The following is a 23,830-nucleotide window of genomic DNA, read 5'->3' on the forward strand; positions in this document are numbered from 1 at the left end:
CTACTTAGTATTTCTATAGCGCTGCCAGGGTTACGCAGCGCTGTACAAGTTTAAACATGGGGAAGGACAGTCCCTGCTCAAGAGAGCTTACAATCTAAAGGTAAAAACTATGTAGTCAGTGTAGGTATCATGAATGGGGAAGGTGGTTAGGCGCCAAAAGCAAGGGAGAAGAGATGGGCCTTGAGTAAGGACTTGAAAATGGGCAGGGAGGGCGCATGGCGTATGGGCTCAGGAAGTCTGTTCCAGGCATAAGGTGATGCGAGGCAGAAGGGGCGGAGTCTGGAGTTAGCGGTGGTGGAGAAGGGTACAGAAAGGAGTGATTTGTCCTGAGAGCGGAGGTTACGGGTGGGAACATACGGGGAGAGGAGGGTAGAGAGGTAATGGGGGGCTGCAGATTGAGTGCACTTGAAGGTCAATAGGAGAAGCTTGAACTGTATACGGTAGCGGATCGGGAGCCAATATAACTTTGACCCACCCCATCATTTAATGTCCAATAATATAACATTTTTCCAACCACATGAAACAACTTTCCTATAACCAGGGCCTATTGCCCAACTATTTATTTTACTTGGTTTTTCATATTTCTTTATTGAGCAACTCAGCATTGGTTTGTTCAGTGATTTAACATCATTTTTTCCTGGTTTCGGACCTGAGTCCCAACTCAGTAGTCCCAACCCAACCATACCACTTGGGCTCAGGGTGACACTAATATTTAGACCCATGAAAGGAATCCACGACGTCCACATAGTGCAGCCAAATGGATCACCCTACAGCCCAACTGTTATGTTGATTAAGGATAAACCCTTGCATGGCAAGATCACTTCTCTCCTTCGGATACATGGGATCAGGTTTCATCTGGTGGTAAATTTCATCCTTGGCCCATACTTCTCGCTGAGCATTTACCAGGCACATAACATTTAAGGGGACATATGGATAAGCCAATCCCCATAAATCCCACACCAGTTTCTTCAAGTAACAATCCAGTCTGCTCATCTTAGGTAGTCTCTTGCCTGCTGCTCTCCCAGTCTCGATCCATACACTGTTACTCAACTCCACAGGCACCGGATCCTCCAATCAGCATCCTTTCAGGGACTCAGGCTGCAACCCCGCTCGTTCCTGATCAGCAATAATATTAGCCTGGATCCAAAGGGTCTGAATGAGTTGGTCCACTTCTGGGCTAGTCACAGCTGACTCCGAGACTAGATGAGCAAGTATCTCCAATTCCCCCTGTTGCCAGATACATATATTCCAACATCATGCAGGGTGAGGGGGCAAACCCGTCTCCAGATCCTTGGGCACTGTCCACATCAGGCTACCCTTCTGGGGCTGCAGGAAATCTTCAGTTCTGGTGACCACTTCCACCTTTTCTGAAGTAGTGCAGGTATTGATACAGCCCTCATCCCCATTATGATGGTTCCCTGTTGGGGAAGGACCACCTCTGTCGTTGAGGGCTGCCAATGCCATTTTTGGTCCCGGATAACACTCAACTGGGATTCAGGGATACTTTCTGACTTGGATGAGGAGGACTAGGGGAGCCTGCTGCTAGTCTCTTCCTCTCCCTCGCTCCCCCGGTTTTTCCCGCGGGGCCCCGTGGGTTCTCAGTCTCCCACTTTTCTCAAAGCAGGCGCCACATCTTCAGCCCAGTGTTGAACCAGGTCATTCTCCACAGAATCCATCTCAGTCGATGTCTCCTCCCCTCTTCAGGGTCTTTCTGTGAAGCACTATTACACCTAGCTTGGCTTGCCGGCCAGCTCCATATCCGAGCCCACATCTCACTCTGATCCGGTATCAGGACCCACTTGCAACCGGTGAGCCATCGTTCCCACTCTTCTTCTTTCCTGGTCCACCCTCTTCCACCCAGCTTCACTGACCCTCCACTCGATTTATAGGGCATTGCAGCACATTCCACTCAAGTGCTTGCTCCCCACCTCTTAGATTGTGCAAGTGACGACACATGCCCTAGCTGCCCAATGGCAGACTACTCCCAGGTATCTGCAGCGTGCTATCACTGAAGCACTCTATTCTCCTCCTCCCTGGCTGGCACGGGAACATCCACCATGGTGACTCAGCTGCCCTTTACCCAGGTACACAGTTTTCCCGTGCTTTACTACATCCGTTAGTGCGGACTTTTACAGGGTGCAGTGCTTGAATTTGTAATCCACAAAAATATGATATTTGTAATCCAGCAGTCTTTGAAGGCCAGTCTTTCCATAGTTTAGAATAACAGTGTTGTCTCAAAAAACTCTTCCAAATCGCAGCAAATAGGATCCCAGCGGTGCCCCCAGAATTTTATGTAATGCCCATGTCCTGGGTGCTTCTGGGTTTGGAGTCTGACCCGGTTGGAACCTCCCGAGAGCAGTCTCCATCAGACCCTCACTGTCCTGACACTCGATGCCTCCACCTAGGAAAGAAGGGTTAGCAGGTGGGATGACCCTCTTCTCTCCCAGGAAACCCCAAAACACAAGACTACTTAAACTGTGGAGACCCAGGCTGGTTGTGAAATTGGCAATCTTAATAGATATGTTATACTCTTTTTATTTATTTATTTATTTATTTATTTTAGCACACTTATATCCCACAAATTCCCACCATGGCGGGCTCAATGTGGCTAACAAAATTTACAAAAAGTACATCATATTAATACAAGGACGGAATAGCAAATAAGGAACATCAAGTGGTGGTGGAGTGGGAACAACTGGGGATGGAAAAGAAGGGACAGCAGGAAGTCAAGAACCAGGAGAGTACGTTTTGCCACATATATAAGTCTTAAGAGACTTCTTAAACAATTTGTGGTCAACAGTATCCTTTAATGTTGTTAGCAAAGCATTCCAGTAACGGGGGCTTACAAAGGAAAAGGTGGAAGCGAAGAGTACTTTCTTGCTTATAATCGAAAGAGAAAAACGCCTATATTTCGACCCAAATCAGGAGATGGGCGTCTTTCTCCCGTGGGCGCCCAAATCGGTATAATCGAAAGCCGATTTTGGGCGTTTCCTAACTGCAATCCGTCGCGGAAATGGGTAAAGTTGATGGGGGGCATGTTGGAGGCGTGGTGAAGGCGGGACTGGGGCGTGGTTATTGGCCGAGGAGAGATGGGCGTCTTTAGCTAATAATCGAAAAACAAAAGGCGTTTTTACCGCAATTTTGGGCCACTTTTTTTGGACCCTTTTTTTTCATGAACAAGTCCCAAAAAAGTGCCCCAACTGCCCAGATGACCACTAGAGGGAATCGGGGATGACCTCCCTGGACTCCCCCAGTGGTCACTAACCCCCTCCCACCAAAAAAAAACACTTTAAAAACTTTTTTACCCACCCTCTATGCCAGCCTCAAATGCCGTACCCACCTCCATGACAGCAGAATGTGTTCTATCCTGTGACTGCCTTTCCCTGGTTCTGATGTGGCTCTCGGGTATGTGTGACACCTTTTCTGTTATGCGCACTGCAGAATCACATCAGTAATGCATTGTGGTGGGTGTAGGGTATTGGGCTCCGTGATTCCACTAGCTTGTGTTAAATGCTCACGATGTTGGTAGTTGGTAGGCTCTACTCCCATGGTGCTTTCCCCCCTGCTAACTGGGTCAGAGTGTGCCCTGGTTAGTTTCCGGTAGTCCATGAGGTAGTGGCCATTTTTGTAAGCCAGTTTTAGATCCCTTTCATGTGTTAGCCACGTTACAGAATTTAGTTCTTACCTTGAATGTTGCTGAAAGAGGGCATTGTACACCATTCTGCCAGCTCTGACCTACTGCTAATCTCAGTACCAGGGAGACTCTTTGCCAGTGGGGCACAACCTCTGATCTGCAGTTAACTGTGAGTAAACGTGCTTATTCCAATAAAGGACGTTTTCGGACAGTTTAGTCTTCAGGTGTAAACTGATGTGCCAATGTTATACAGCAGCAACAAGTCCTAGAGGCCTGCGTATATGCAGGTCCCTGGAGCACTTTTAGTGCACTTCAGGCATCCGGACCCAGACCCATCCCCCCCTACCTGTAACACTTGTGCTGGTAAATGGGAGGGCTTCAAAACCCACTGTACCCACATGTAGGTGCCCCCCTTCACCTTTAAGTGCTATGGTAATGTTTGCGGGGATTTGGGGGGCTCAGCACCCAAGGGAAGGGAGCTATGTACCTGGGAAGTCATTGAATGTTTATTTCTATTTGTTAAAAGTGCCCCCTAGGGTGCCCAGTTGGTGTCCTGGCATGTGAGGGGGGACCAGTGCACTACGAATCCTGGCCCCTCCCATGACCCAAAGCCTTGGATTTGTTCGTTTTTGAGCTGGGTCGCTTCGGTTTCGATTATCGCTGAAAAACGAAAACGTCCAGCTCAAAAAAAAAAAAACGTCCGTACTAAAGATAGATGTCCATGTTTTTCGAAAATACGGTTCGGTCCGCCCCTTCATGGACACGTTCTCGGAGATAAACGCCCATGGAGATAGGCGTTTGCGTTCGATTATGCCCCTCTTTGTATCTCAGATTCCTGCAGTTAGGATAGTGGAGATTGAGATACGTACAAGATGGCTTTTTGGAATTTCTGGCAGGGAGGTCGATCAGGGAGGTCGATCAGGCTGAACATTTACGCTGGAGCTTCCCTGTATACTATGTTGTGGGTTAGGGCACAGATTTTGAATTCAATGAGTTCTTTTACTGGGAGGCAGTGGAGCTTCTCTCGAAGGGGTTTTGCTGGTTCAAACTGTGGTTTACCAAATATTAGTCTTGCAGCTGTATTTTGGGCTGTCTGGAGTTTCTTTAGAATGAACTCTTTGCAGCTGGCGTAAATCCCATTGCAGTAATCAAAGTGGCTCAGTACTAAAGAGTGGATTAGGGTCCGGAATAGGTCACTTGGAAGGAATTCCTTTATGCGTTTCAGCATCCGCATGGAGAAAAACATTCTTTTCGTAATGGACTTCACTTGAGGGTCCAGAGACAAGTGATTATCCAGAGTGACACCAAGTAGTTTCATGCTGTCTGCGACAGGGAGAATATTGTCCAGCGTAACAATCGAGCTGGGGATAGACTTATTAAACTGTGAAGAGAGAATGAGGCATTGAGTTTTGTCTTTATTAAGCTTGAACTTGAACGAGTTTGCCCAATTGGCCTTGATGGCAAAACTGCTCAGAATTGCATTAGAAATTTCAGCCAAGGAAAACCTGAAGGGAATATAGATAGTAACATCATCCGCATAAATGTAAGGGTTAAGGCCATGGTTGCATAAGGCCATTGCAAGTGGTATCATCATGATGTTAAATAGGGTTGGTGACCCTGGAGACCCTTACCGGAGGCCCTGAATACTGTCAGTCTGCCCCTACTCCTATTAATCCCAAACTAAGAGGGGATTACATAAATAACAGAGATAAAGGCTATAAATGTTTGGAGGATTAAATTGGGCCACTTTCATTTTTTAAAGTTTTGTATACTGTAGGGTCAGTAGAGAGGGACTATGCAACTTTTTCACAACGCTGATGTTTTTCATGTTCTACAGCCTAAAAAGTGTGGGTATGTGATGGGGTCAATTACTTTTTTTTTTTTTTTTTAATTGATAAACGTTTCTCATTTTTTAAAGATGTAGGTAGTCCATTCCTGGGGCTGAAAGTTTGCAGGGTTATACAGTTGATATCCCTCTGGTAGAAATAAGTCACTTACCCCACTTCTGATACCTTTTCACCCAGATATCACAACTCCACCTCTGCCCAAACCAGGCCCTTGAGAATGTCTACATGGCGATCCCGGATCAGAGCCACTAAGGAGGTTTCAGTACTGTGCCCCATCCAAAAGCCTGATTGATTGGCATGAAAGGACCTGTGTTTTATCTAAATACTTGAAAAGTTGCCCAAGTATCAATTACAACTTAGGAGATAAAATGTAGGTTTAAAACAGGCTGATACTGGGAAGGATGGGAAGGGAAAGAGGGAAGTTGGGGAAGGGACGGGGATTATAGTTAAGTGGTAAACAGCCAACTTCAAATGTTGTGAGTGTAACAACAATGTGTCTTTGTTTGGCTTAATAAAAACAACTTAAACATAAAACAGGTTGATACACTGGAAAACATAGTTTGTGTTTCCATAATGAGACTGTGTGACTCTTATTATGCTGATCATAGAAATGGCATCAAAATTTTGTAGCTGTTATGTGATTGAGCAGAGCTGTGAGTAGAGTATCCTAATGTATAATGTGTTCTCATAAACTGTGAAATCTAACTAGAAATATTCTCTGTCTCATTTCCCTTTAGGACGTGAAGGATGCTCTGAGCAGGTACAAGTTAGTTTTCTGTCCTTTTCTATGTGGTTGGATGGGTTTGAGTGAAAAAGAAGGGAATAAATTGATTGCTAATTAATAATGGGAGAGAGAGAGGTGATATTGAGTGAGGACAGGTAGAGTTAAGGTGTGGAGGAAGCACTGAGAAATGAAGGGGAAGAGATGGAGGAGAGGGGAGAATTACAGACCAACCTTCTCTTCCCCTTGACTCTCCCTTTTTCATCCCTGTACTGCCAGAACTTCTCTCCCACCAACCTCCCTGATATCTCCTCTCTTCCTGTCCTCACCTATTTGGCTCTTCATGAATCCTCTCTTCAGTCCCCCCCAAACTCCACCCTGTGAATCTCCTTTCCACCTCTACCCTGCCAGTGGTGCTGCCCCTCAACCCTAGTTCAGAAGGAGGTGCTGGTGATGGTCTCTGCTCTGACACTGTCCATAAGAGAGTAATTCTATAAAAATGTGTTTATATTTCTTTGGATGGTAAATAAACATATGGATAATGGTGAGCCAGTCGATATTGTTTATGTGGATGTTCAGAAGACATTTGATAAAGTACCCCAGTACCCCTTGAATTTCTCCTGAGGAAACTAAAAAGCCATGGGATTGGAGACAGTGTCCTATTGTGGATTAAGAACTGGTTAAAAGATAGAAAACAGAATAGGGTTAAATGGTCAATATTCTCAATGGAGAAGGGTAAATAATGGGGTTCCCCAGCGTCTGTTATGGGACTGGTACTTTTTAACATATTCACAAATGATTTAGAAATGGAAATAATGAGTGTGATTAAATTTGCTGAGGACATAAAGTTATTCAAAGTTCTTAAAACACAAGAGGATTGTGAAAAATTGCAAGAGGACCTTACATGACTGAGAGACTGAGAATCCAACTGGCAGATGACAGTGGAGGAGTGGCCTAGTAGTTAGAGCACTGGTCTTGACATCTAGAGGTGGCCAGTTCAAATCCCATTGCTGCTCCTTGTGATCTTGGGCAAGTCACTTAACCCTCTATTGCCTCAGGTACAAACTTAGATTGTGAGCCCTCCTGAGACACAGAAATATCCAGAGTACCTGAATGTAACTCATCTTGAGCTACTACTGAAAAAGGTGTGAGCAAAATCCAAATAAATACATAAATTTAGATCTAGATTCTATAAATCTAAAACATCTAATTGAAAAACAGACAAAATCAAGCCATTAGGATGTATGTGGGCCAGCAATCTTAGTAGACTGGCCACACAGACATCCGAGCAGAGCAGTGGGGCACCCTAGGAGGTCCCAGGTACACGTCTTCCCACTGCCCCATTATCTTGTATGGTGAGCCCCCCAAAATCCACAAAAAAAGTACTGTACACAACTACAATAGCCCTATATGTAGGCACAGTAGGCTTTTGGTAAGTTTTGGAGGACTGACAATCTCCACCACAAGTGTAACAGAGTGAGATGTGGGCCTGGTCCATATCTCTGATCACTAGGCTACTCTAGGGACCTGCTTGCTGCTCTAATAGGACTGACCATAACATCTGAGGCTGTCATAGAGGCTGGTATGTAATGTTTATTTCACATCGTTGGGGGGTGGGAGGGGGTCAGTGTCCAGTAGGGAAGGGGGTCATGCCTTAATCCCTCCAGTAGTCATTTGGTCATTTATTATTTTATTATTATTTATTATTATTTATTGCATTTGTATCCCACATTATCCCACCTATTTGCAGGCTCAATGTGGCTTGCATAGAGGGGCATAATCGAACGGAAATGTCTATCTCCATGGGCGTTTATCTCCGAGAATGGGTCCGTGAAGGGGCGGACCGAACCGTATTTTCGAAAAAATGGACGTTTTTGAGCTGGGCGTTTCTTTTTTTTAGCGATAATGGAAACTAAAAACGCCCAGCTCAAAAACGTCCTAATCCGAGCCATTTGGTCGTGGGAGGGGCCAGGATTCGTAGTACACTGGCCCCCCTGATATGCCAGGACACCAACTTGGCACCCTAGGGGGCATTTTTTACAAATAGAAACAATTATTAAATTACCTCCCAGGTGCATAGCTCCCTTCCCTTGGGTGCTGAGCCCCCCAAATCCCCCCCAAACCCCACTCCCCACAACTCTACACCATTACCATAGCACTTACTGGTGAAGGGGGGCACCTATATGTGGGTACATTGGGTTTTTGGGGGGGGTTAGAGGGCTCCCATTTACCACCACAAGTGTAACAGGTAGGGGGGAATGGGCCTGGGTCTGCCTGCCTGAAGTGCACTGCACCCATTAAAAACTGCTCTAGGGACTTGCATACTGCTGTCAGGGAGCTGGGTATTGACATTTGAGGCTGGCATACAGGCTGGCAAAAAAGGTTTTAGTTTTTATTCATTTAGTGTGGGAGGGGCTTGGTGACCACTGAGGGACTACGGGGAGGTCATCCCCCATTCCCTCCAGTGGTCATCTGGTCAGTTGGGGCACTTTTTTGCGACTTGTTCGTGAAAAAAAGGGTCCAAAAAAAGTGACCCAAAATCGCGGTCAAAACGCATTTTTTTCCGATTATCAGCTAAAGACGCCCATCTCTCCTCGGCTGATAACCACGCCCCAGTCCCGCCTCCACCACGCCTCTGACACGCCTCCGACACGCCCCCATCAGCTTTATTCATTTCCACGACGGAGTGCAATTGGAAACTCCCAAAATCGGCTTTCCATTATACCGATTTGGGCGCCTTTGCGAGAAAAACGCCCATCTCTCGATTTGGGTCGCAATATAGGCGTTTTTCTCTTTCGAAAATAAGCAGGATAGTTTGTTAACATTGTCATTGCAAGGTGACATATACATTTAATATTATGTAGAGGTTAGATAACGGTAGGAAGAAGAAGGAGAGGAGAGATTAAGGTAGCTATCATAGATGAGTTATCTTAGTTGATTGGATTGTCGGGTGAATTATTGTGGCGATTAGTACTCATTGTATGCCTTGCTGAAGAGATATGTCTTAAGAGATTTGCGAAAGATAGTTGTTTCACAGATTGTTCTCAGGTCTGTAGGCAGTGCATTCCACATTTGAGTGCCTAAGTACGAGAATGTGGTCGCATGCATCTGCTTGTACTTTAGTCCTTTACAACTGAGGAAGTGCAGGTCGAGAAATTTGCAGGATGATCTTGTGGCGTTTCTTGGAGGTAAGTCTACGAGGTTTAGCATGTAGATTGGGGCGTCTGAGTGAATGATTTTGTGCACGATCGTGCAAATCTTGAACCTAATGCGCTCCCTAAGTGGGAGCCAGTGAAGCTTCTCTCTCAAGGGTTTTGCACTTTCATATTTAGTTTTTCCAAATATGAGTCTGGCGGCAGTATTCTTTGCAGCCTGCGTATAGTGCGTTACAGTAGTCCAGATGACTTATTACCATTGACTGTACCAGGGTACGGAAGATGTATCTCAGGAAGAAAGGTTTTACTCTTTTAAGTTTCCACATAGAGTAGAACATCTTCTTCGTTGTGTTTTTCACGTGGTCATCGAGAGTGAGGTTTTGGTCTATGATGACTCCAAGAATTTTCAGGTTTTTTAAGACCGGGAGAGAACAGTATGGTGTTGTTATGGTAGAGAAGTGTTTTGTATTATGTTGTGAGGTGAGAACAAGACATTGTGTTTTTTCTGCATTTAGTTTTAGTTGGAATGCATCTGTCCAGGTGTGCATTATTTGGAGGCTTTGGTTGATCTCGTTGGTGATTTTATTTAGATCATGTTTGAACGGGATGTAGATTGTGACGTCATCTGCATATATGTGGGGGTTGAGGTTTTGATTGGCTAGAAGTTTGGCTAAAGGTATCATCATCAGGTTGAATAAGGTTGGTGAGAGTGGTGATCCTTGGGGGAACTCCACATTCAGGTGACCATGGGGGTGATTTATCCGCGTTCATTGTTATTTGGTATGATCTTGTGGTCAGGAATCCTTTGAACCATTTGAGAACTGTGCCTCCTATTCTGAAGTATTGTAGTATATTTAATAGTATTTCATGATTGACCATGTCAAAGGCACTAGACATGTCGAATTGTAGGAGGAGTATGTTGTTACCGGTTGCAATTGTTTGTTTAAATGAGTTCATTGCGGACACTAGAACAGTTTCGGTGCTGTGATTTGATCAAAATCCTGATTGAGAGTTGTGCAAAATTGAGTGTTTATTTAGGTATTCAGTGAGTTGTTTCATCACTATGCCTTCCATGAGTTTTGTTTTAAGTGGTATAGATGCTACTAGGCGGTAGTTGGTTAGGTCCATTGTGCTTTTCTTAGCATCTTTTGGTAGTGGAGTAAGTAGGATGTTTCCCTTATCCGTGGGGAAGAACCCATTCTGAAGTCTGTAATTTACGTGATTCGTGAGGTCTGTTTTGAAATGTTTGGGTGCAGACATTATTAGATTATTAGGGTAGATGTCTAGTTTGCATTGCGATTTGGCATATTTCCAGAGCCAATGTGAGAGTTCATTTGATGAGATCGTGTCAAAGTTTGTCCATGATCGATCTGCTGGGTATTCCTCGGGTTTTGGGTCTAGACATTCAAGGATATTTGCGTAGTCCGTTGCATTAGTAGTTATCATGAGTCAGAGCTTTATGATTTTTTCCTTGAAGTAGTTTGCAAGGTTGGTTGCTGTTGGGGTATCTGTGTTGTTGGATGTAACCGTGGTGGTGTTTAGGAGATTATTTACGAGTGTGAAGAGTTTGTGTGTATGTATCCTTGTAATTTGGTCCTATTTTGGTTTTGTAATAGGTTCTTTTCGTTTGTCTGATCGAGTATTTGTATTTTCTTTGTAGTTGTTTCCAGTTTTTAAGTGTGTTTTCATCTTTTTTCTTGCTCCATGCTCTTTCTAGTCTTCTGACCTGTGTTTTTAGTTCTTTCAGTTCTTCATTAAACCATGATAGTGAGTTTTTCTTATGTGAGGTTCTGGTTTGAAGTGGTGCTATATTGTCTAGTGTTGTTTTGCATCTGTGCTCCCATTCTTAAATAAATTGGGGTGAGTCTGTAGGTGTTGTCCATTCGTCGGTATAGAGTTGTTGCCAGAATGTTAGTGTGTCTATTTTGCCTCTCGTAGTATAAGTTTGTCGTTCTTGTTTTTGGTGTATCTTGTTTTTTGTTCTCCAGTGGAGGGACAGGTTTGCACTGTAATGGTCGGACCATGGTCTGGCTGTCTATTTTGTGTCTATTAGTGAAATATTTGGTTCTGATGAGAATTTGTGAGTGATGTCTAGTGTATGTCCTTTTTCATGAGTGGGTTGTGTGATTGGCCAGTGGAGTTCCCATAGTTGGAGGAAGTCTTTGCATTCTCGTACATTGCTTGAGTTAGTGTCTTCAAGGTGGAGATTGATGTCTCCTACTATGAGAAGGTTCTGGGTGGAAACACAGGTGTTCGATATGAAATCCAGAAAATGTGTTTGTGAGTCTTGCCATTTGCCCGGGGGTCTGTAGAATAGAATTAGGCTTAGTTGATCACATAGATTGGGATGGTTAATTCTTTTTTTTTTTGTATCATATTTTATTAAGGTTTTCAAAATACAACAGAAAAGTATACACAAAAGCAAACAACACATAACAAAAAGAATGGAAAAACAAAACAAAACACCATGGCTTCCAAGTGCAAATATATATATGTTCCAGGACAATACTTAGAGGCCAAGATCAAGTAGTGCTACGAGATGCCTGACAAAATAAGTCTAGGTTAATTCTAACAGAGGCTATTTCGAGTTGTGGAAGAATAGATTCTGCTGTTGTTGTGACTGTGAATTGAGATTTGTAGATTATTGCTATGCCTCCTCCTTTTATTCCTATTTAAGCCACCTGGACATTTTTGTTTTGTTCCATTATGGCAGAAATGGTGTTTTGTTCCATTATGGTGATTTGGGCGTTTAAGCAAGCAAAATGTCCAATTGCCACTTTGTGCCACTTTTTGAATGTTTTCCTGTTTCAAAAATGAGTCCCATAATGTAATACATGGTAACATATATTAAATGATTTTTTTCCTGGGGCTCGGGGGGTGGGGGGGGGGGGCTGTTCCAGGGTTTTGGTGGATGCTGTTGGCTGGAAAAGGTTTAATTTGGGAATTTTTAATGGAGTTAGCTGAAGAAAGTGTGAGATGTTTCTTAAATATGGTTTTATTTTACAAAGAAATAAACCATGATTAAGTGGGGATTGTACTATAATATGTTTCTTGCTGTTTTGAGTACAAGTCAGGTTAAAATTGACTTTGAAATTCTCTGTATAGGAAGTTTTGCATTAACTTCTATAGGGGGTTGAAACAGCTAAGATTCTAAACAGATTAAGAACCCCCCCCCCCCAGTCTTTAGCTGACAAGCTGATTGGTTGAGTGATGTCAGATGTTCTTCTAGGGGGGGGGGGGGGTGAGTTGCCAGGGAGGCTGCTGAGCAGGGAGAGCAAGGGAAGCCTTGGAAAGAAAAATGTATGGTGTGTATTTGTGTAATGTAAGAGGAATAAAAGTATATTTCATGAGTTTAAAGTGAAATGTGACATTGAAAAAGGGTACTTTGATATTGAAAGTGAGCTAAGGTGAGTGTGAATGTTCCAGTGTAGCACTGAATTTCAAGGGAAAAACAGTTGAGACAGGAGTGTGGGAGACAGTGATTTCTGCTGGAAGTTATACTAAGTGAGAGAAACTATAAGGGTGTCAGGGAAAGAAATGTGCTAGAATTTAAAGGGGGATTAAGGGGGAATTGAAGGTGAATCTGTTATTTGGAGAAAGAAACTTTTAGGCTGTGTCTGTGGAAAAGGTGTGTTGTTTGTGAGTGCTCTGAGTTCAGAACAAGGTTTGTCAGGTGGCAGATTAAGCCCTGTTTTTTATGAGTGCTGGATTCTCCAGATTGATCTGATAGCTGTGCAGGGAAATGTTATGTTTTTATGTGAAGTATGTGAGATGGAATGTTGTATTACTATTTGAATATGGAATGTGTTACTGTGTGATATCCCTGAATGCAGTGCAAAAGTCTTCTTCTGCAACAGTTTACAATAGGGAATCAACAGTGAGAAATAGGTTTTGTAGTGAGAAAACCTTTAACTTATTTTATTTCAATTAGAGAGTGTGGCCACAGTATTGAGAACTGATTAATTATCACCAGAGTGGAGTCCATTCCTGAACAAGTACAGGGAGTTTTAAGATTTTGCATCCGGTTATTTTCTTTATAAGTGAGGTTTAGGGAGAAGAGATCGGTGAATTATCCTCTGAAGGGTTCCAGCTGAGCTCCAACGCAAGAAAGACCTCACCTAAATCAATTCAAACACAGCTAAGTGACATTTGCAAAGGGTGTTGAAGGATATATAGTTTCTTTTTAGGTTTACAACATTTTAAGGGAAAACTAAGGAACAGAACAACATCAAATATAAAAAATCCATGTTTTCCTGACTTGCTTAAGTGTTCTGGGTTCAAGTGAGATCCCTGCACAAACATCCAGAATACCCTAAAGACTCAAATTCTGACATCGATAGCAAGGAAAGAGAATAACAACAAATATCTGATTTTGATAAAAAGACAATTTAAACACTTATCTGAAAAGGTTCTTTTCTGCCTTTTTAGGTGATTTTGTTGAAAGAAACAGAAAAAGTTAAGGGTGTCCATGTAAAACTACATTTGAATGTTGAATATGTTATTGCAGTTCTATTAAGCCACACACTAATTGTGAATTTGAGTTTATTTGAATGAAAATTTGCTTGCATTTGTATCCAATAAAGAAAAAGATAATTTGCATATCTGAAAGTTTGGTCCTTCCATTTCAGGAACAAATCCTAAATTTAGCTTCTTTTCCTCCTTTATTCTTTGAGAGTAAAGGACGAGGTTAGTTTATTTGTTCCACTCTCTCGGCTGTGAGTGTGTGTTCTCTGGATATTTGCCACGACTACAACCATCAGGTATCTGGGAGCACATCACTACAGTCCAGCCGAGAGGGGTGGTAACAATAATCACAGAAAACTGAGTGTTTGTGGTATATTTCATTCCTTCCACTGTCACATTTCTATCCCCTGGGTGTGACCATCTTCCAGAATAATCCCAGTGACTCTCTAACCCATAGGTGTCAGAAAATGAAGTTTCCAGTACCAGAGGCTGTTTCTACTGATCTGAAAATGGGTTTCCAATTGAGCTTCCCTCAGCAACTGAAGAAATGGATTACAAAATTTGAAGGTGAGGAATTGATCTCTTTAATTTGGTTTGTCTTCTTTATAAATGTTCTGGATGATTCCAGTAAAAATGTGCAGAAATAAAAGTATTAATCTGAGAAACAGACACCACAGTAAAATACAGTGTTACACTGTTCAGCCCATATATAGCAAAATAGCGAAGATGACTGAAGAATAAGTGGACGATGCTCCAGATTATAAAACAGTTTATTAAAAGATGAATGAGACTCGACACAGCTGTGTTTCAGCCGACTAGGCCTGCATCAGGAGTCTATTAAAATAAACATAAAAATAAAAAGAATATTTCAAGTATTCAAATCAGCTCAAAACATTTTAAGAATAATTCACAAATAATAGATAAAGGATAAAAGATAAAAACAAACTTTGACACAGTTTTTCAGTTGGACAATGATAATGTCTTAGAAACAAAAACACCTAAAGAATATATAAGGTACATATAGAGAAATGAAAAGAGCATCTAAATACCTCTTGTATCAAATAAGAGCATTCACTGAGAAGGTATCTGAGAAGGTATGACAAAAGTCTGATTACATAAATCAATACATGACTTTATATGTAAAAATGTCTATCGATAATTTCAAGTAAGTATTCAAATGAGTGGAGGGACATTAAGCAATATTTGTTATAAGAGAGACGTAAGGGGTCGATAGTAAATAATAAGGCTATAAACACCCGATAGTAAGACAAGTCGAGATGTTGGATGCCCTCATGGAACAAAGGTTTCTAATGCAGCAATATGTATATGGCCATAGGCAGGACAATATTTGTAATGCTGTGTAAAAAAGTCCAAGAAAGAAAGGTTTTGTATCTGTGTTCATGGGCAAGAAAATATTTAAAGTGCTATATGTGGGTAATCAAAACATAATATATGCGAAGTGTGGCGAAATAAAAGAATAAATAAAGAATAGGCTTCCTTGTCGTCGTTAACGTATAGAAATCATAAGTCATGCCCTCCGTGTGCCAAAGTCATGCCCTCCGTGTGCCAAAGTAGAACAAAGACTGTATGTGGAAATAAAATCACTAAACCTCAGTAAATAAGATATAATGCAACCACTATTCAAATGCGGAATGAACCCAGACGACTGCATGTTGTGAAAATGTAAACATTGTGAAGTGAGCACATAATGGCTAAGTTTGAGAAGTGACTGGACGGGATCCACCCCAGGATATTGAGGGAACTCAGAGAGGTTCTGGCGGGTCCTCTAAGATTTGTTTAATAAATCCTTAGAGACGGGAGAGGTTCCGTGGGAGTGGAGAACGACGGATGTGGTTCCTCTTCACAAAAGTGGTGATAGGGAAGAAGCTGGAAACTACAGGCCAGTAAGCCTCACTTCAGTTATTGGAAAAGTAATAGAAGTGATGCTGAAGGAAAGGATAGTAAATTTCCTGGAAGACAATAGGTTGCAAGATCCCAGACAACATGGTTTTACCAAAGGGAAATCGTGCCAAATGAATCTCATTGAATTGTTTGACTGGGTGACCAAAGAATTGAATCGTGGACGTGCTATGGACGTAATCTACTTAGATTTCAGCAAAGCTTTTGACATGGTTCCCCACAGAAGGCTCTTAAATAAACTTGATGGGCTGAAAATAGGACCCGATGTGGTAAACTGGATTAGGAACTGGTTGACGGACAGACGCCAGAGGATGGTGGTGAGTGGAATTCGCTCAGAGGAGGGAAAGGAGAGTAGTGTAGTGCCTCAGGGATCGGTATTGGGGCCGATTCTGTTCAATATATTTGTGAGTGACATTGCCGAAGGGTTAGAAGGTAAAGTTTGCCTTTTTGCGGATGATACTAAGATTTGTAACAGAGTGGACACCCGGGAGGGAGTGGAAAACATTAAAAAGGAGCTATGGAAACTAGAAGAATGGTCTAAGGTTTAGCAATTAAAATTCAATGCGAAGAAATGCAAAGTGATGCACTTAGGGTGTAGAAATCCACGGGAGACATATATGTTAAGTGGGGAGAGTCTGATATGTACAGACGGGGAGAGGGATCTTGGAGTGATAGTAGCTGAGGATGTGAAGGCGATGAAACAGTTTGACAAGGCGGTGGCCGTAGCTAGAAGGTTGCTAGGCTGTATAGAGAGAGGTGTGACCAGCAGAAGAAAAGAGGTTTTGATGCCCCTGTACAAGTCGGTGAGGCCACACCTGGAGTATTGTGTTCAGTTTTGGAGGCCGTATCTTGCTAAGGATGTAAAAAGAATTGAAGCGGTGCAAAGAAAAGCTACGAGAATGGTAAGGGATTTGCGTTACAAGACGTATGAGAGACTTGCGCACCTGAACATGTATACCCTGGAGGAGAGGAGAAACAGGGGTGATATGATACAGATGTTCAAATATTTGAAAGGTATAAATCCGCAAATGAACCTTTTCCAGAGATGGGAAGGCAGCAAAACGAGAGGACATGAAATGAGATTGAAGGTGGAGATGAAAAGGGTAACGGAATTAAAAAATGCGTGGGATAAACATAAAGGAATCCTTTTTTCGGAAGGAATGGATCCTCAGAAGCTTAGCCGAGATTGGGTGGCAGAGCCGGTGGAGGGAGGCGGGGCTGGTGGTTGGGAGGTGGGCCTTGTTCTGGGCAGACTTCTACGGTCTGTGGCCTGAAAATGGCAGAAACAAATCAAGGTCAGGCAGTGGTGTGCGGGTAAATTTTTAACAACAGGCTCTCTCCCCGGTCCACCTCGGCGCCCCCCCCCCCGTCCACCACTGTGCCCCCCCATCCACCTCTGCGCCCCCCCCCAAAATTGCAGAGCTGGCTATAGCCGGGGGGGGGGGGGGGGCAATGCATTACTCTCTCCAGGAAAAAAAAATTAAATGATCCCAGGTTCCAATCTAATTCATGTTTAATATGGGATAAAATGCCATAAATAAGTAAATAAATATAAACTTTTAACGTTCAGCACCTGATTCTCAAAGTGGACATATTCCAAACACTATAATGAAAATAAAATTATTTTTTTCTACCTTTGTTGTCTGGTGACTTTGTTTCTCTGATCATGCTGGTCCAGTGTCTGATTCTGCTGCTCTCTATCTGTTCCCTTGACTCCGTTTCCAGGGCTTCCTTTCCATTTATTTCTTTTCTTTCCTCCTTTCTTCTTCATTTCTGGTCCTCCGCAGACTTGACTGTACAGTGGATCCAGCTTCTGCCTATTTTCTCCATCCATGTGCAGTTTCTCTCCTCACTTCCTTTTCCCTCATCTAATCTCCTTCCTCTATCTTCCCTCCATGTCCAGCATTTCTTCTCTCTCCCTTCCCTCCATCCATGTCCAGAATTTCTCTTGCCCTCCCCTCCATCCATGTCCTGAAACTCTCCTCTCTCCCCTGCCCCCCTCTACGCATCCATGCCCAGCAATTCTCTCCCCTGCCCCCCTCTACCCATCCATGCCCAGCAATTCTCTCCCCTGCCCTGCCCTCCCGCTCCCATCCATGTCCAACAATGTCCTTCACCCCCACCCTCCCCTCCCGCTCCCATCCGTCAGTTTCTATTACCTCCCTTGAAGCGCCGCATTATTTAATGCGCTGCTGCCCGTCTCCAGCCTTCCCCTGCTTATTGCTTCTTGATGATGTTCGTTCCCTCAGTCCCGCCTTCACGGAAAAAGGAAATGACGTCAGAATGATGTCAGAAGGCGGGACTAAGGGAAGAAACAAGCAGGGAAGGCTGGAGATGGGCAGCAGCGCTTTAAATAATGCGGCGCTTCGAGGGAGGTAATAGAAACTGACGGATGGGAGCGGGAGGGGAGGGTGGGGACGAACTTGACATCGCTGGACATGTTTGGGAGCGGGAGGGGAGGTAAGCATGGCCTCTGGTGGCGCCCTCCTGCCATGCTTACCTCCTGCAATGGAGCCAGCTCGCCCCCAAGAACAACCGGCTCGCAAGAGCTGTCAAAATTTAACAAGCGGCTCTTGCGAGCCGGAGCGAGCCGGCTCCAGCACACCACTGAGGTCAGGTATACACATAAAGTAGCACATATGAGTTTAAATTGTTGGACAGACTAGATGGACCGTGCAGGTCTTTTTCTACCATCATCTACTATGTTACTATCCAGCTCATTTTCGAAAGGGATCACTGGCCATTTTCCAACATAAATCGGGAGATGGCCAGCGATCTCGGAAAAGCGGCCAAATCGGTATAATCGAAAGCCGCTTTTTTGGCAACATCGCCACTTTCCCGTCGTGTCGCCGGCCAAAGTTCAAAGGGGCGTGTCGGCGGCGAAGCGAAGGCGGGACATGGGCAGGCATGGGCGTGGCTACCAGATGGCCGGCTTTCAGCGATAATGGAAAAAAAACCGGCGATAAGCAGTATATCGCCGGGTTTACTTGGTCCTTTTATTTTTACAATCAAGTCTCAAAAGGGTGCCCCAAATGACCAGATGACCACTGGAGGAAATGGGGGATGACCTCAACATACTCCCCCAGTGGTCACCAACTCCCTTCCATACTAAAAAAATCAAACTAAAAACCTTTTTTGCCAGCCTGTATGCCAGCCTCAAATGCCGTACCTACCTCCATGACAGCAGAATGTGTTGTATCCTCCGACAGCCTTTCCCTGGTTGCGATGTGGCTCTCGGGTGAGTGTGACACCTTTTCTGTTAGGTGCCCTGCAGAGTCACATTAGCAATGCATTGTGGTGGGTGTAAGGTACTGGGCTCTACTCCCATGGTGCTTTTCCCCCCTGCTAACCGGGTCAGAGTATGCCCTGTTTTGTTTCCGGTAGTCCATGAGGTAGTGGCTATTTTTGTAAGCCAGTTTTAGATCCCTTTCATGTGTTACCCACGTTAGAGAACGTTATTACCTTGAATGTGGCTGAAAGAGGGCATTGTACACCATTCTGCCAGCTCTGACCTATTGCTAATCTCAGTACCAGGGAGACTCTTTGCCAGTGGGGCACAACCTCTGATCTGCAGTTAACTGTGAGTAAACGTGCTTATTCAAATAAAGGACTTTTTCAAAGAGATTAGTCTTCAGGTGTGAACTGGTGTGCCAAGGTTATACAGCAGCAACAAGTCCTAGAGGCCTGCATGTATGCAGGTCCCTGGAGCACTTTTACCGGGTACCGCAGTGCACTTAAGGCAGGCGGACCCAGGCCCATCCCCGCCTACCTGTAACACTTGTGCTGGTAATGGAAGCCCTCCAAAACCCACTGAGTAGTGGGTTTTGGGGGGGGGGGTTGGGGGGCTCAGCACCCAAAGTAAGGGAGCTATGCATGTGGGAGGTTTTTCTGAAGTCCACCGCACTGACCTCTAGGGTGCCCAGCTGGTGTCCTGGCATGTCAGGGGGACCAGTGCACTACAAATGCTGGCTCCTCCCACGACCAAATGCCTTGGATTTCGCCGGGTTGGAGATGGCCGGCATTTTTTTCCATTATCGCGGAAAAACAAACCTGGCCATCTCAAACCCGGCGAACTCCAAGGCATTTGGCCGGGCTAAACCATATTATCGAAAAAAAAAAAGATGGCCAGCTGTAGTGCCGCCGCCAACATAGATTGCCGGCAATCTATTTGGCCGGCGATGTTCGATTATGCCCCTTCACGGAGAGGGTGGTGAACGCTTGGAATGCCCTCCCGCGGGAGGTGGTGGAGATGAAAACGGTAACGGAATTCAAGCATGCGTGGGACAGGCATAAAGGAATCCTGTGCAGAAGGAATGGATCCACAGAAGCTTAGCTGAAATTGGGTGGCAGGGGGAAGAGGGGTTGGTGGTTGAGAGGCTAGGATGGGGGAGGGCAGACTTATACGGGGTCTGTGCCGGAGCCAGTGATGGGAGGCGGGACTGGTGGTTGGGAGGCGGGAAATACTGCTGGACAGACTTATACGGTCTGTGCCCTGGAAAAGACAGGTACAAATCAAGGTAAGGTATACACATATGAGTTTATCGTGGGCAGACTAGATGGACCGTGCAGGTCTTTTTCTGCCATCATCTACTATGTTACTATGTTACTAAGTATTTTTTCACGGAGAGGGTGGTGGATATGTGGAATGCCCTCCCGCAGGAGGTGGTGGAGATGAAAACGGTCACGGAATTCAAACATGAGTGGGATAAACATAAAGGAATCCTGTGCAGAAGGAAGGGATCCTCAGGAGCTTAGCCTAGAATGGGTGGCAGAGCTGGTGGTTGGGAGGCGGGAAATACTGCTGGGCAGACTTATACGGTCTGTGCCCTGAAAAAGACAGGTACAAATCAAGGTAAGGTATACACATATGAGTTTATCGTGGGCAGACTAGATGGACCGTGCAGGTCTTTTTCTGCCGTCATCTACTATGTTACTATGTTATGACTGGTGGAATTAACAGCAAGGTGACAGCTCAAAATCAAGAAGTGAAGTGCAAGTTTGGAGAAAGAAACTCATATAAACCTAATGTAAAATACACGTTAAAGGACAGAAACTCTATAAACCTAGAATTGGAAAAATGGAATCGCAGCATTGAAACTGAAGGGTTAAGTGGTAGAATGAAAAAATAGCAACCGTGTTAGAAAAGTGCCACATAAAACAGAGAACCACAAAACATTTCTCATAAAATGTTTTTTTTAGGCTGATTGAGACAAAGAAAATGATCACAGCGATAATAAAAGAATGGCATGTCTTACGTTTTGCAAGCAATAAAACTTTGAGAGTGAGCTCATAGTTTAAAATAAAGAAACCAGAGCAAGCGGATACTGTGCTGACTTTACAAGGCGCCAGATGTGACATCAATGTTGACGTGAACCCGAACTGAAAAAACACAAGCAATATTGTAATACATGATGAAAAAGCTGTGATGTTCAGCCTCTTTTAAACACTGGCCACTGCAGGTTTTTTATACCTGTATTTTCAGTGTTAAGCTGTACCCAGATAGCAGTACTGAGTTTGTGGATATACATTGACTGGCAATATTCTGACGGCTACCGAATAATTACCACAGTCTTTTTGCTGTCCTATATAGTTACCCAGTTACTAGAGTGACTCTTGCCACTAATGAGGTAACTTCTGACTCTACCCATGCTCAACCTCCAGACTGTCCTGGCATTCCGAGATAGGCTGTCCAAATTTCAGTGCTATTATTGACCCTGAGATTAGAAGTTTAGTGTGGGCAGTGGAAGGATAGACTGCTCAGAGTTGTTGCAGTATAGTGACGGGGTAACGTACCAAGAAACTATTATCTATTGGTGAAAATCTGAGAGAATTCTGACCACAGACAGAAAGACTGAACATCTCGGTAGATGGAGTCCATAAGCCCCGTCCAGTCTGTCCGTCTCACTTACCACAGACCTTCAACCATCATTTTGCAAACCATGAGAGATTCTTTTGTCTTCACCTCCCCTGTGAGAGACTCTTCACAGATCCACCTTCCTTTCCATGAAAAACTATTTCCTCAGTTTGGCCTGTACATCCTGTTAATATATCCTCTGTCCTATCAGAGGCATAGCCAGGTTCGCGCCGTGGGGGAGCGATAGCAGACTTCTGCCGGTGCCGGAGCTGGCGCCAGGGGTGTGCTGGTAAATTATTAACAGGGGGCTCTCTCTCGCCAGCAAAGTAAAAAGAGAATTCAGGAGGGGCCCAAGCCCACATTTTGGGATCCATTTGTTAAAGTAGCCATGGAGAACCGGCTCCCAAAATTCTTAAAAACTTAACAAACGGCTCTCAAGAGCCTGTGAGAGCCTGCTCCAGCACACCACTGCCTGGCGCCCCACCTAGCTATGCCTCTGTGTCCTACGTCTCTATCAAAGACCTGTCTAAAAAAACTGAGTTTACAACTTAAAGTTTATGCTATATATATATATATATATATATGCTTTTTGTACATAAGCACACAACTATGGAGCGCGTTACCAAGAGCTCTGCAAAGGAAGAACGAGCACCTACACTTCCAGAGAGCATTGAAAACCCACCTGTTCAGAAAGGCATACCCTACCGATTCAACATAAATGCCGGAACCCTGCACCATAACGAAACAAAATTCGTTAAGGACATAACACAGCTCTTCCGCTACATGATCCCTTAATGTGGCTCTACCACATGAACTTAATGTTGCCCAACATCACTCTGTATTTGTTCGCACCGGAGTTGGCAAACACCTCTCCGGAACTATGCAAACCACATTGAACCTACAAATAAGTAGGAAAATGTGGGGTACAAATGTAACAAATAAATAAAATAAATAAATATGATACGGACACTCAGTGATACTTAAAATAGAATCTTCCTCCTTCTATTAATATCGCCTGACCCCCTTGTTCGTGATTTTCTCTCCTTTTGCAAAACTCTGCCTCACATGTGTTTACCAGTCAGACAGCCGATTTCATGTCCACGCCCCACCCACCAACCAATTTAAACCTCCCCTCCTGGCGCCCCCTCCCCAAAGTAAATGAAATACTTGTGCTGGTGAAGATCCCCAAGCCCCACCAGCTAAAGACATTCTTTCTACCAAATGTGTTTACTTCTTGGGCGGGTCTGTGGCTGACAGTGCTGGTAACTACCCAAGAAATAAGCTTGTTTGGCTCTTGTCACTGCTGTTTACCCCTCAGAGGTATTCAAAAGCTTCTGTCATTCTCCTCCCTCCTTTCCTTCAGGGTAGATCTTATAGAATTATATAAAGCAATGGCAGATGAAGACTCCAGAGTTTCTCCCCTTTCACCTTCATCCTATGACTCCTTTTTCCCGAGTCTCCTTTCCATTAATCTTCCTGGAGTATTCCATTGAACAAGAAGTTCATTCTCTTGTTTGGCTAATTTCAGATGTTCTGTTCATATTCTGCTCTGCCCTCAGACCTCTATCTCTGCTGCCTCTATCAATTTAAAAGAGCAGCAGAGACTCTCTTAAACTGCCTGTGGCCACCTAAGCCCTGATATTCAGCAGCACTAAACCGGGCAGTGGTGCTGAATATTGGACATCTCAGGGGCGGTACAGGGGGAGGTGTTGGGGAGGAGCCAGCAGTTATGTGGACATCAGCAATATTCAGTGCCGGAATCCACATAGTTAAGTGGCCAAAATTAGGACCTAGGATTCTGTCAGAGGTCTAAAAGTATATGAAAAACATAAAAGGATATATTAAAACCGAACAAAACATTATCAAACATTCAAAAATTAACATCCAAATTTTAAAAAAATACTAAAACAATAAATAAATGCCATCGAATACCAATTAAAACAAATGGAACTGACATCTAAGAAATTAATAAATAAAGACAATAAGCATGAGTTCTAAAAATATATAAATGATATTTATACCATAAAATTTTAACACCATAGAAAATCAACATACATTGAATGAATGTAAATTACAATGCATGGATGATGGATGAAAACAAACATTGTAAAATTGAAATCAATACTGATGATCATAAAATAATAATAATAGTGATAATATAACAATTAAATGGTCAATGATGTGTAAATGCAAGTTTCATACCTGAAGTTGCAATAATACAATGTATAATCCATA

At 43.7% G+C, this 23,830-nt stretch overlaps 2 protein-coding genes across 3 annotated transcripts in view; both read left to right on the forward strand.

Moving 5' to 3' along the window:
* LOC115468205 (E3 ubiquitin-protein ligase TRIM39-like) overlaps positions 1–23,830 on the forward strand; it is a 1,720,076-nt gene that overhangs the window by 1,251,858 nt on the left and 444,388 nt on the right. The window contains exon 5 of the mRNA XM_030199742.1: positions 14,279–14,388. Coding sequence (XP_030055602.1) covers positions 14,279–14,388 — 110 coding nt within the window. The remainder of the gene's footprint in view (positions 1–14,278; positions 14,389–23,830) is intronic.
* LOC115468306 (erythroid membrane-associated protein-like) overlaps positions 1–23,830 on the forward strand; it is a 73,769-nt gene that overhangs the window by 33,894 nt on the left and 16,045 nt on the right. Inside the window, exon 2 of one of the 2 annotated variants that reach the window (XM_030199945.1) lies at positions 9,735–9,740. The exons of the other annotated variant lie outside the window; for it this stretch is intronic. The gene's annotated coding sequence lies outside the window, so the exon portion shown is untranslated. The remainder of the gene's footprint in view (positions 1–9,734; positions 9,741–23,830) is intronic. 2 annotated transcript variants of the gene reach the window in all.

This window comes from Microcaecilia unicolor, chromosome 4 (genome assembly GCF_901765095.1).
Source record: "Microcaecilia unicolor chromosome 4, aMicUni1.1, whole genome shotgun sequence".
In the NCBI taxonomy this organism is placed as follows: domain Eukaryota; kingdom Metazoa; phylum Chordata; class Amphibia; order Gymnophiona; family Siphonopidae; genus Microcaecilia; species Microcaecilia unicolor.